General features: G+C 39.6%; 1 protein-coding gene across 1 annotated transcript; it reads left to right on the plus strand.

Annotated features, from left to right (window-relative positions):
- The first annotated feature begins 2,757 nt into the window (after window positions 1-2,757).
- LOC108883485 (uncharacterized protein KIAA0040) lies at window positions 2,758-11,304 on the plus strand. The gene is made up of 2 exons (XM_018676687.2): window positions 2,758-2,980; window positions 6,496-11,304. The coding sequence occupies exon 2, from the start codon at window positions 7,203-7,205 to the stop codon at window positions 7,536-7,538; it is 336 nt and encodes a 111-aa protein (XP_018532203.1). The 5' UTR covers window positions 2,758-2,980; window positions 6,496-7,202; the 3' UTR covers window positions 7,539-11,304.
- The last annotated feature ends 1,196 nt before the right edge of the window (window positions 11,305-12,500 follow it).

Here is a 12,500-nt window from a genome sequence, read left to right on the forward strand (position 1 = left end):
TCTATGGTCCATGTCCTGTTTGAATATGAATCATTTTTTCTATCCACATAGTTTTTCAATTAGTCATCTCTTTTTTGTCCCATTTTTTCCCCTAACTATTTTAAACACAAATATTCATGATAGCCCAAAATGTTGGCAAACTTGACTGAGTTTTGATTCCCACGATGTTTCATTTTGCTCACTCTGTATTTGGAAATTCTGGGGAGCAAAGAAGAACTTAGAAAGTCCCCACTAAAAAATACTTCCTTTACTGCAAGCTGACAGCATCGCTTTTTATGTATTTATGCAAGTTCCTCACAAGCCAAAAAAAAAAGTTTAACATAACATTTAGCCTCAGCAACAGCTCATGTCATATGATAACTATGAGATTATTACATAATTAAATGTTAAAATAGCACTGGCTGACCTCATAGCTGGAATGTGCAATTAGGTGCCCCTGTGAAAGCCTTAAGTTTACATGCCAACCAATTGCTCTTCAGCGATGGCTTTTCTTGAGAGCAAGATGCAATTCCTTATATAGACTAATCATGGCTTTCCTCGTCTTGCTCTCTGCCTGTTTTCACAGCGCTGGGCCAAAACATTTTACAGGACTGAATCACAGCCAAGGTTTGCCTTTGGGGGGGACTGGTTTTATTAGCAGACTATTTCTGGACACTTGTCAGATTCCACTACAGCAACCCTTTAGTCACTTTTCATTAGCGCTCACATTCAAAAGCTCACAGAGTGCACAGTGTTGGTTTCATTCTCACACATATTTCAGTGTGTGTTGGCAGGACCAGTGGGTCGTAGTGATTTGTAATGCCCTTTTGCACAGTCCAGTAATTCTATGAGGCTTTACTTAATGCTACTGGTAATGTCACAGTCACTTTTTTGCTATCATGGTTGTATGATCAGTGATCCGGCGTGAGCTCAGCAGTCTTTCCTGCAATTTGTTCAGCCATAGACTTGAGCTGTATAAAGGGATATATTGTCTGAGCTTTCCCTTGTAGGTGAGCTCAACTGAGAATGAAGTTTCTATAAACCAGATGGGAGCTACGCCCATTACAGCACAGGGTCAATGCAGTATAAATGGGAAGGCAGGTTTCCATGGAGGAAATGAATCACATACTAGGGTCACTGCAGTGTAAGTCGAACATAAGGTTCCCTTGGAGGGAAGGGAAGGGATAATGGGGTTCTTTATAATATGACGACAAAATGCAGTCTCCAGCAAGGAAATGACAAAAAAGAAAAAGGAAAAGAAAATCCCCATGATAAAAAACAGATCAAATCTAAGTTTTTCACATGACTCCTCCAGGTTTCCATGGTTTGATCTGTGCATAAAGCAGAGCCACACAATGAAAAAGATGACTTCCACGTGCAGGTATGTCGGCAGCAGCAATCAAATGCAGTAAATGGAACTTATAGTGAAATTTATTTCACATAAACTACTGTAAAGAAGTATTTCCATCAGGGAAAGTGCTGCTGCTCTGAGGTCATTAATCAACACTTGCTCGAGGTGAGTGGACACTGTAGTGCCTCAACAGCAGCTGGGATATAGTTTCACTGTGTAGCACTACACACCCTGCCAGTCAGACAGCACCCTCTGTGCTTGGCTGCACGTGTGTCTGTGTATGTGTGTGTGAGTGGGTGGCTGGTTGCTATTTGTCTAGGATGGCTCAGACACACCTGCAGACATGGCGAGGCTTGCCTCATCAATTTTCATGTAACCATGCCCTGTAGCTATAAAAAAGAAGAGGAAGAAAAAAAAGGGAAAACACTGCATCTTCGTGGGTTTAAGACACAATGTTTCCATCTACTGTAGCTGTGGTAAATCATGTCCATTTTTTGCTTTTAAGTATCAGTATTCCTGTTAAACATTTTGATATTTTCAACACCATTACCCAGCTTAAAGGGCATCAGAAGTGAGATATCTAGCTCATTATTATAAAAAAAAAAACAAGGTCCAAATTTTATATATTTTCTAAAATCTTGAGTAGCTGAATTAGAAGAATTGAATTAAAGACTCTATCATGGTTATGTGACTTGACTGTGCAGACCTACTTTTTGAGTTCATGCATCAGGCGCACTGTATGTTCAAAAGCATGCACAACGCTGTATGCGAGCACACACAAACATAATAACTCACAGCTTCCCTCTTTCAGGACAGGAGAGTACATCACGGCAGCTATTTAATGCCAGCAGAGGGCTTTTTTCCCTCCTTTATTCCTACTTGAATAAAAATCCTCTTTTGCTTGACTGAACTGAAAGGGTATTGACCACAATGCCACAGGCACAGTAAGCATGCATGTGTGTGTGTGTGTGTGTGTGTGTGTGTGCATGCACTTCACATGACCTCACTCTTTCATATCTTGTTTGCATCTGAGTCTTTCACCTGGGGTACTCACAACACTTTGACGCACACTTTTAACTTTTATTTGTTTATGATGTAATTTATTATGTAAAATGCTGTAACTTATTCTGGTGTTGCAAGGCTCTCAGATCAGTGCATGTAGGGGAGCTTTGCTGTTAACATCCTACATGTGGCAATTGTTGTGAGAAACATTTACAAAAGGCTTCTTATGATTTTATTTTTGCATTCAGTTCCCTAACTTTGTTTCTGTCTGACATCACTCAGTGCTTGTGTGAGTACAGTAAAGCAACCACAAGAATCCATCACTCCATACAGGAAACACATAAGCGCAAACAGAGGGCCCATTCTTACACAAAGTGGGCAGGGTGCAGTGACGTTGCGACCAAAATACACACACACACACACACTCAAAGAGAGAGAGAGAGAAGAAGGAGGAGGAGGAGGACGGGAAACAAGGGGTAGGGAGGGAAACAGGAACAGAAAGTGAAGTCTTGTCAAGATGTCTGGGTGAGGGGGACCAGAACAGAGCGAAGAAGCCAGATGCCAAAACAGAAACAACAGATGTTTGAGCAGCTGACTGGATTAGACATGAGGGAAGACCTGACCTGCCACTTCACAAGTGCCTTCAGGGTAAGGTGCCCACTTTCAAAGAGATCTTGATTGCCAGCAAGTTGAAATACTTGAAATTGTTCTGAGTGGTTCATATGAGCCGTTGATGCTTTTTGTTGTGTTACTCAGGGAAAACAGAGGTAAAATTGCTGCTACTGTGGCAGACTCCTTTTACAAAAAAATGTTGTTTTGGCAGTGGTTAGATTTGACAGGATGTTTGACAAGTTACAACGATAATCTGATGAGTCTTTTCCTGTCTTTGAGTGCTACAGAGACTCATTATAGCTTACTCTTCATATTATTTTCTTAAAATAAACCAACTAATTTAAATTTCACTTTGAGAGAAGAAAAGGTTTAACATTGTTATTTATTAGAATCTCTACATTGGGTCAAAACAGAATAATTCTCTATTGCTCTGCTCAATGGACCTTTGCAAAAATAGATTTTTTGTTTCATTTGAGAGACTGTCCTCCAGCTCTTACTGAAAGAATGACTTCCACTTTGCTCGTTTCACTCCACTCAAGATCGAGTTGATGCAAGTCTGAACTGTAATGGGCTTGTGCACTTGCTCTTGCTCATTGTGGAGAACTATGCTTCTCCAGATTACCAGCAGGCCTGTAGCCACCTGTGCGAGACGGCTTCACTTAGTGATCTAAGATATCTTATGTTTTCTGCGAAAAAACACTACACGACTACAGCTTTAATTGTTCATTGGCTGCCTCATGTCAAACTGTACATGTCCAAGTACTGTGTATTAATAAAGCCTGACGACTGTTCTGCACTGAACTCGTGCTGGGGGCAAGGCATTAAAGATTCCTGCCTCACCCTCTGTCACAACTTGATATTTTAGGTCGCAAATGTTCCTTAAAAAGCAGCAGGGGCTGGCTGAGTGCAATCATAACATTTTTTTCTCAGACCCTTCCTGGCTTTGTGTGGCCCAGAAATGGCCTTTTCCTGTATATGAATGGCTCCAGGAGAGCACAATGTCATGAGAAAGTAAAGTATCCAGTGAGAGTCTTAGAAAGGCATCTCAGAGAGATAACATGAAGCAAGGACATATTTAAAGCCTGGGGCCTCATTTAAATCAGCTGTGTCCATCTTTTGTAAAAACCTGGCTATATGCTCTGTATGAATGACTTCTTATCTTTCTTAAATCACAAACTAACCTAACTAAGTTCAGTCATGTGTCATGAAAACAGTTACTATATAAAAACTGTCTATTTTAATGCAGTAAATAACTGTTTTGACTGATCTTTATCTGTGAGGATATATTTAAGACAAAATTATGTTCTAACATCAATGACCTAAGATACTTTTCTACATTTCACATATAATTATCATAACACTGAGTGACTTATCCATTCCATTTAGTGGCTTCAACAGTGATACATTGTTAAGTCACATCTTTCTTACAGCTAGATCACACCTCTGTGTTGGTCCTGGTCTTTGCCTCTTTCCGACAGACTTATTGTTCAGTGACTCTGGTTTGTCATGTTGACAGCGTTTTCATAATGTGAGAGGGATCAGAGTGCACGTAAGGGTAGCTGCAGCCCAGCCAAGCTCATCACAACAACAACACGCACCTACAGCAGAGAAAATAATCAGTGACACAGCGGGCACAATCTTCAGTGCAGCTTACAGTTGAGTTTCCATCCAAAGAAATGTAAATTTTAACAGAATTTTTTACAACAAGTGGCAAAAGAAAATAGGAATTAATGCATGTTTCCATCCACTGCTGTTACGTGACTATAGTTTTTGGTGTATCAGGATGGATGGATGAACGGTTGGTGGAGCCCCTGCTTCATGTATATATCATAAGTAATGCTAATTTTTTATTTTTTTATTTAAAAAAAAACTGAAATCAGGCATAAAGCAGAGAAAATTTCAAATATGGCCTGACTTTTTGGGAAATCATCTGGCTGAGTGTAACCGGCAGTTTGAGTCACAAACTTGCAGTTCGATTGCTTTTGCACAGTGTATGTGTTGCATTATTTCCTGTTGGTATAAAACAGTGAAGTCTGTTGGTTTCTTGTATATAAACTTAGAAACACCTGAAGAGGTAAAATGAATCAAGTAATTTACAAGAAAAAACATATTAATAGAAAAATGGACAGAGTCTTGTGTAGCAGGAATATATTTGCTTTTTCCTTTTAATCATCTTGCGACCTCTCAGGTTAATCTTGTGACCCCTTATCCCAGATAGTAAAACCATGGGTCTGTGATGTATAGATTAAAAGATTAAGAGGCCAGCTTTCACCTGAAATCCAAAAACACACGTCCTCTCAAGGTTCATGAAGCCCATTTTGTTTTTTGTTTTTTTTACTTTAATGTGAAAATAAGTTAACGAGCACATCTTCAAATGTGGTGATTTATTTTAGATAAGCCCAGTGTTAAGAGATGAGACAGCTGTTTCTGAAATCTCGCTTTGACGTTTCAGGTGACTCTTGCTACTTAGCTTTAGACGCTCAGCTTCCTGTTGAGGAAATGAGCGCGGGGGGGTTAGCAGGCTGTTTGCGGGTAAACCAATTTCACACATGAGACGCAATGCACAGCGACAGCCATGCCGAATCTATTTGCTCTCCAATTGCAGGTGCATCTTCCTCTCTCTCTGCCTAAGAAGCAGCCGAATGTGAGATGATTTTTTTTCTTGCTCCTGCAACTAGAATATAAAGAAGCTCTGTAGCTGTGAGCTATTGAAACACGAAGGGACATACTTGAGTCAAATAGTGCTTGAAACATTTGGAAAACCATAGTTTTTTAATACCATTTAAATAAAGATGTCACCTCAAGGCCTCACACTTGATCAAACAGTCTCTATTGTCAGAGAAAAAAGGAAAAAAGGAACAATATTATTTTTTATTTTTTGAGTGGATATCCTGTTGCAGACCTACTTCACCAGCCAAAGTACCTCACCTTATGGTTTCCTCTCCAGGAGAGCTGTTATGAGGAGATTTGATCCGAGACCGGAGGAAAATGTTACAATCAGACATTTATGAAAACTTTAGGCCACATCCCAACTATCGCCTCCAATGGGAGCCATTAGCTGGATATATTCAGATGAACCTCCTTCAGCAGGTCTCTCTCCAGCCTTACCTCTCTCCCTCCTCTCTTTTTTTTTCCTGACACTCTGTCACACTCTCCGTCTCAGCGGGACTCTTAGAAAGATTGGTTACCTCTGTCTCTGTCTCTCCTTCCCTCAGACACAATCTCCCTCCATTTCTCCCCCTGTCTCTCTTTCTCTCTCCCTCCCTCTCTTTGCACCCCCCCCTCCACAGTGGGACTCTTAGAGAGAGATCTGCCCTGAATCCTGAATGACTCCTCTGCAGTATTAATGAGGGGAGAGCCGAAAAAAAAAAAAAAATGAAGCTGACATTGACAAGAGGGGGAGAGCGGGAGTAGAGATGTTAAAGACAGCGACAGAAAGATGGATGGGAGGCAGGGAAAGGAAAGAGGGAGGTAAAGGACAAGCTGTCTGCCGGAAACCAAATTTCTGTCCACATTCAAGTTCTCTCTCTCTCTTATTTTTTATTCCACAGACACACCCAAATTGAACCACCTCTTTGCAGTTGGATTAAACTACACCCAGAGCCAAAGTGCGGGAGGACAAGAGACGACTGGAGAGGACAAAGAGCCAGAAAACAATAAGTGGAATGTCAAGTGGCGTAAACAAACTTGGCTCAAGTGCAGATTTCGGCTTTTCCCTCGAGATCGGAATCATCACAAGTGAGAGATTTCAAAGAAAACCTTGTTATAAACAAGAGAGCTTTTGGTCTTCTGGATTTGTTTACAAAAAAATGCTCTGGCCTCCCTTAAAGGACACTTCAGGGGAAGGAGGCATCCACGAATTCAGCTTCGAGTGTGTCTCCATTTGATATAAACAACACAAGCCTGAGCACATACACAAGCCTCATCAGATAGTGCTGCATCTCAGGGCAACTATCTAAATGCAGATCTCCATGAGCAGAGGGCAAGCACATGAAAGTTCACTGTGGAATCACAAGAGATATCTGACCTGACAACTTGTTGGATTGGTGGATGTTTTATTTGACTTCACATCTTACAACTGTGGTCAGACTACGTAAAAACTTTTAAGTCAAATCAACACCACATATTAATTATTTTCAGTCTGCTATGCACGTTTAGTGTCTTATAAACTCCACAACTCTCTAAAGGATTTGTTAAAACTTTACAACTGCCACACAGACTCAATTAAAAAGGAGTCACAGCTCCATATCGTAAAGCCATGGATGGGACAACAGACAGCATTCGGGATTTTTTCAACCAGATTTGGAGCTTTGCTACAGACAAACACAACCAGGGGGTCTACAACACAGTCTGCCTGGTGGTCCTCCTAACTCTTCCCCTGCTAGTCCTCCTCACCACTTTGGTGGTGTGCTGTCACTGCTGCTGCTGTCGCCATGCCAACGGCTGCTGTTGCTGCTGCTGCTGTGGAGACGCCATGGCAACCGCAAGGTCGGAGACGAAGAAGAAAAAGAATTCGGCCAACACTGAGGACCTGTGGATCTCTGTAAAGACGGGGCCGATGACACCTGACAGGGTTGCCCTGGCTATGGTGTAAGGAATGCATTTTTATTTTTGAGACTGCTGATCCTGGGCCAGTCGGTGCAGCGGAGCATCACAGAAGTGCAAAAGTCAGAGCATCTTAGACTCGAAGGAGGCTGAGGACTTTGTTTAAATTGATGGGAAGGACTTCACATTGTAATGGGCACAGATTTGTTTGAAATATGTCAAATGTACAGATTATTGTCAGTTTGTATTCACATGATGTCATTATGTGGAGATTTTATGACATTGTTTACAGCCTTTGGTCTCAGCTTTGGTGTGTTGTACATAAAGTAAGAAATATGCAGACAGGAGCATATATATACCTGCAAATGAGTGTGTGAGTGGGTTAGAGAGAGAGGGTGTGTGTGTGTGTATGTGTGTGTGAAACAGAGAGAACCACAGTGTTATTGAGAGCACTTTGTTCTTAGCGCTCCCATGTGAAATTCATTGCATCTGTATTTGGGAGAGGGAGCCAATTTAAGGTCTGCCCAGTGTTCAGATGGCTGTAATACTGCCTACTTTTCACATTCAGGCTGCAGTGTAGAACAGTGATTCACTCTCACTTTCCAAGGGAAAATGCACTGACAACCAAAAGGTTAAACTCACAGAATGCAAGCTATAACTTCTTTCGTTTATTTGCTTAATTTGACCCAATTTAGCGCACAGGAGAGGAACTTCTACTTTTTGGTTTTTGAGAGTGTTCCAGTATTCAGGTCAAGTCAGCCTTAAAGGCACAATTCATTTACAAAAGGTAAGGGAAACCACCTAAAAGAATAAAAGGAAAATCAGAATCTGTGGTCCTTCCCAAATTGGCTGATTGGTATTTCACTGCTATAACACTAGAAAACAGCTACATCAAAGTCATTAATGTTTTCTGGGCCTGTATTTATGGAAATTACGGATATAAGTGAGCTATAAAAGTAACTTAAAAACTCTCTTTGAACATTAATAGGATGCTGCATCTCTTTTTCAACAACACAAATTACTCTGGCATTGATGTTTATAGTCAATGTTCATGCATCTTCACTATGTGCACTTGTCAAAGTGCTACTAATTTCTCTGATGTATACTAGGAGCAGAATTTCTGTCCTGCTCTAGTTTGTTTTTCTTCTGGTTTCCATTGGCGCAAATAAAATTTAATTTTTTAAAATAAAATTATGGATGTCTTTTTAGAAAACATAATAAAGAATGAACAATGCCACAAATTATTGTGTTGTTCTATTTGTCGCATAGTTCATTGTTATTAATCATTTGACCAGCTGAGAGCTGCTCTTAAGGGTTAGTTTTACACTTCACTATAAGTGGAAGAAAGCTGCTTGATAAAAGCGTCTAAGTTTTTAATTTGTCTATTTAGAGCACTGTTAAGTGTATTTTTTTAAGTTTGATAAATACAGGCTCAGGTTTGTTCACATCAGTAATGTTTGTAAACACAGTGGCATTATAATTACATTCAGCTAAGAAACAAACACAATGATAATTTATTAGAACTGTAAGTCAAACTCTTCAATTATGCAATGTGAATATAACTAAAAGTTAAGTGGTAAAAAAAAAATCAAGATATTCAAAGAGCATTCAAAGTGAATTTTTGAACTTATTTAACTTAACATATTCTTGAAATATTCAAGAGGAAAAGAAACCTTGAAATAATCAAATGATTTGGGTGCTGAGTGGATTGTGCCTGAAGGCTCATTTTATTTTTTAAGTCTATGACATCTCAAAGCCCAATTAAGCAGAAGCATCTCAGCAGTATGATCATCTTTATGCATTAGTTTACAATGGCACTAAGTTGATGTTCTTGCTCAAGTGCTGCTGGGAAAACAGGCCCCACTCATTTCATTACTGCTCAGACAGATACATTCCCATGTGGAGAGTGGGGTTTGTCTTTTCCACTCCATGTTCACTGAGAGAAACTGTACATGTTTGGCTTAACTTGACACTTGTGCTGTGAAAAAAGCAAGAAAAAAAAAGTCTTAGTAGCAATGCATGATGACTAATCACCGCTACCGCCAAAACTGAAAGGTTTCCCAAGAAATAACATTATCAGCATCTTCGGGGGTTGGCTGAACATGTCATTGTGGTTTGTATTTGTCACAGAGGAATTTACAGTCAGTTTCTTATCATTAGTAGCTGCTGACTGCATCCACACCATAAAACAGAGCAAATGAGCAGATAAAAGAAAGATTAAAGGAATAGTCTGACATTATGGGAAATACTTCAAACTAGATGTGAAGAATGATCATATCTGTAAGATGAATATCTAGCTGGGGCCTGCAGCTTGTTAGCTTAGCACAAAGACTGGAAACAAGGGGATACAGCTAGTCTGCTTCTGTCTGATAGTAAACAAAACAACCAGTAATTACTGAAATTCTGTTTTGTTTGTTTCATCTGCAAAAACCTGTTTTATAGGCTATGTGTTGTAACAGTTGCCAGACTCCAGGAAGTAGTCTTACACATTACCTCGTGTAACACAACAAATTGAGATTTTAATTCTTTTTAGTACATTTTAGTGCAGATCAAACTAATAAGATATGACATGATAATCTGTGAGTTTTAAAGGTGCTGGTAGGCAGATTTGTTAGCTTCATACAGAGCCAGTCTAGCTGTTTCCTACCGTTTCCAGTCTTTGTGCTAAGCTAAGTAAACAAGCTGCTGGCTTCAGCTTTGTATTTAGCATACAGGCATAAGAATGGTATCATTCTTGAACTAGTTCTTGGCAAGAGAGTGAATAAGTGTATTTCCCAAAATGTCAAACTATTCCTTTAAACTGCAAAAAGGCTTTCATGTCTAAGTGAGTTTTGGATATTCAGAGCATTAATCTGACTTTCCAACCTGAGATGCTGAGGCAGCGAGTCACAGCAGGGAGTCTCAAGCTGAAAGAACTAAAACAAAACTGACTGATCAGTGACCTTAAGATGTGTAGGATGGTTGAAAATAACACCTCATGTGATTATTGATATTTGGCTTCCACAGTATACCAGAATCCCTTACTTTCAGCTGGAGGAAAATTATGGTTCTCTGTTTCTACTAAACACATTCAATAATTCACACATGAATGCTAATAATCCTTTAATTCATTCCATCTCATTTGCCTCCCGGCTGCATTCAGTTACCAGCTGACCATGAGTTACTGATCTTCATTATCAGTTTTTCAAACCCATCAAATGGTATCGTGGCTGTTTTGACAGCCACTGTGCTATAAATGCACGTATGTTATGATGAAGTGTTGGTTGCAGTATATGTATATGATATCACTTTGTTTTCTGTTAACATGTTCACACCGTTCGTGCTTTCCTTCTCGACACCTGTTAGGCAGTATTTGTGATGTTGAGCTTCAATGTGTTTTGACTTCCATCGCTTTGAACATATCACACTTTATTTTCTAGGGACTATGTAAATCAGCTGAAGGAGTCAAAAGGTAGGGAATATAAGAAGTATATGTTTTTCTTTTTCCCTTTGTCAGTTTGTGGTGATCAGAGGGAGAGGAGGTGGGAGGATCTGCTGTTTGAACAGCAGATCTGCCTCCCTGAATAGTTTTCTATACAATACCACCACTTTTTTGATCCCATCCAATTATGCATGACATTGTATATTTAGGACATGTTTTTGTTGTTCCACTGTTGAAAAGATGCTGAGGTGATTCTTTTTTTTTTAATTATGTGCCTGGCTGGGCTGTGTTGGTAGCTCTGCATGCATAATTTATCCTGACATATAGAGATACAATGATAAAGGAGAGCACAATGTGGAAGATGACAAGGAGAGAAATAAAGTATTTTTCTATCTTTGTGGATTTTCATCTCCAATTTCCAATATAAATTGAAGTTAACAGAGACTTTGAGTTTTGCCATGAAGTCATTATATTTACGTGTGAACATGTCATATATAGGACCTCTTCATTCACTGTGGTTAGTACGGTGTCGATACCACGGGACCACAGGAACTGTGAAAATGGCCCAGCTGTGAAATGTGAGAAAAAAAAACAACAACAACAAACGGCAAAGGGCAGCATTAGTTTGTGGTGCATTCACATACAGCACGACATCTGCTGTGCATGGTTCTGAACAGCAACATTTTACATAAATAAGAGTGGAGGAGGAAGGTTTCTGATGGTATAAACTATGTAAACACACAAATCTGAGGGCTGCAGAGGCAATGCAATTAATAAGCACTTCTGCCTCTAGTGATCTTCATGAACATGTAATTTTCATCATCGTTTTGATGGCCGTAGCGGAGCAGTCTTTGATGCAAGTAATCAGTTTGGCTTGAGGAACAATTCATCTTTGACAATATTAACGATCCTGATTTTTAACCTGCGTGAGATGTTCAGTGTTGTCACAGTATTAGCATAACTTAAATCTCAGCTTGTAAACAACATGTTTGTTTATTTCAATCTTTAAGGCCTTGGGATGTGTCTTTGAGAATGATCTTCCACAACTTGTCATTATTTTCACTGTCACAGGCAAAAAAACATCAGGCATTTTGTATTTGATCAGTTGGTGTATCCGACTCCCTGACAAAATGCTTTTTTATCAGTGACGCGCTTGGCCAAGGTGTGACGAATTGTAAACAACAATCAATGTGATGACAGGAGTTTTAACACTGTAGCTCAGTGATTTCGCAACCATTTGTGAGTGCTTGACGTTGATGAGTATCCCTGTGTCTAAACATGATAAGTATGTAATGAAAACAGATATATTCCCATAACTTAGCCTGTTAAATAAGTCTGGAAAATAAAAAAGTCATCTGTTGTTCTTGGCATTGTCTTGACAGAAATGCAATTTAGTAACAGGTAAATCTACAGCCTTCACAAACATCAACAAACACTGCTAAAAGTGATTGCTGAGGAACAGGTGGCTTGAAGATGCATGTCAAATACTTCCTCTGCTCACTGAAACCATGGATTTAAATAAAGATGTGACAGAGCCAACAAAAAACCATTATCAATACAAATATCAAATCATATCAGTACTGATAGCTG

Source organism: Lates calcarifer, linkage group LG4, assembly GCF_001640805.2.
Source record: "Lates calcarifer isolate ASB-BC8 linkage group LG4, TLL_Latcal_v3, whole genome shotgun sequence".
In the NCBI taxonomy this organism is placed as follows: Eukaryota; Metazoa; Chordata; class Actinopteri; family Centropomidae; genus Lates; species Lates calcarifer.

What these genes read in the sequence shown, in the direction of transcription:
- LOC108883485 (XM_018676687.2), top strand. Translation starts at nt 7,203, where the DNA reads ATGGATGGGACAACAGACAGCATTCGGGATTTTTTCAACCAGATTTGG.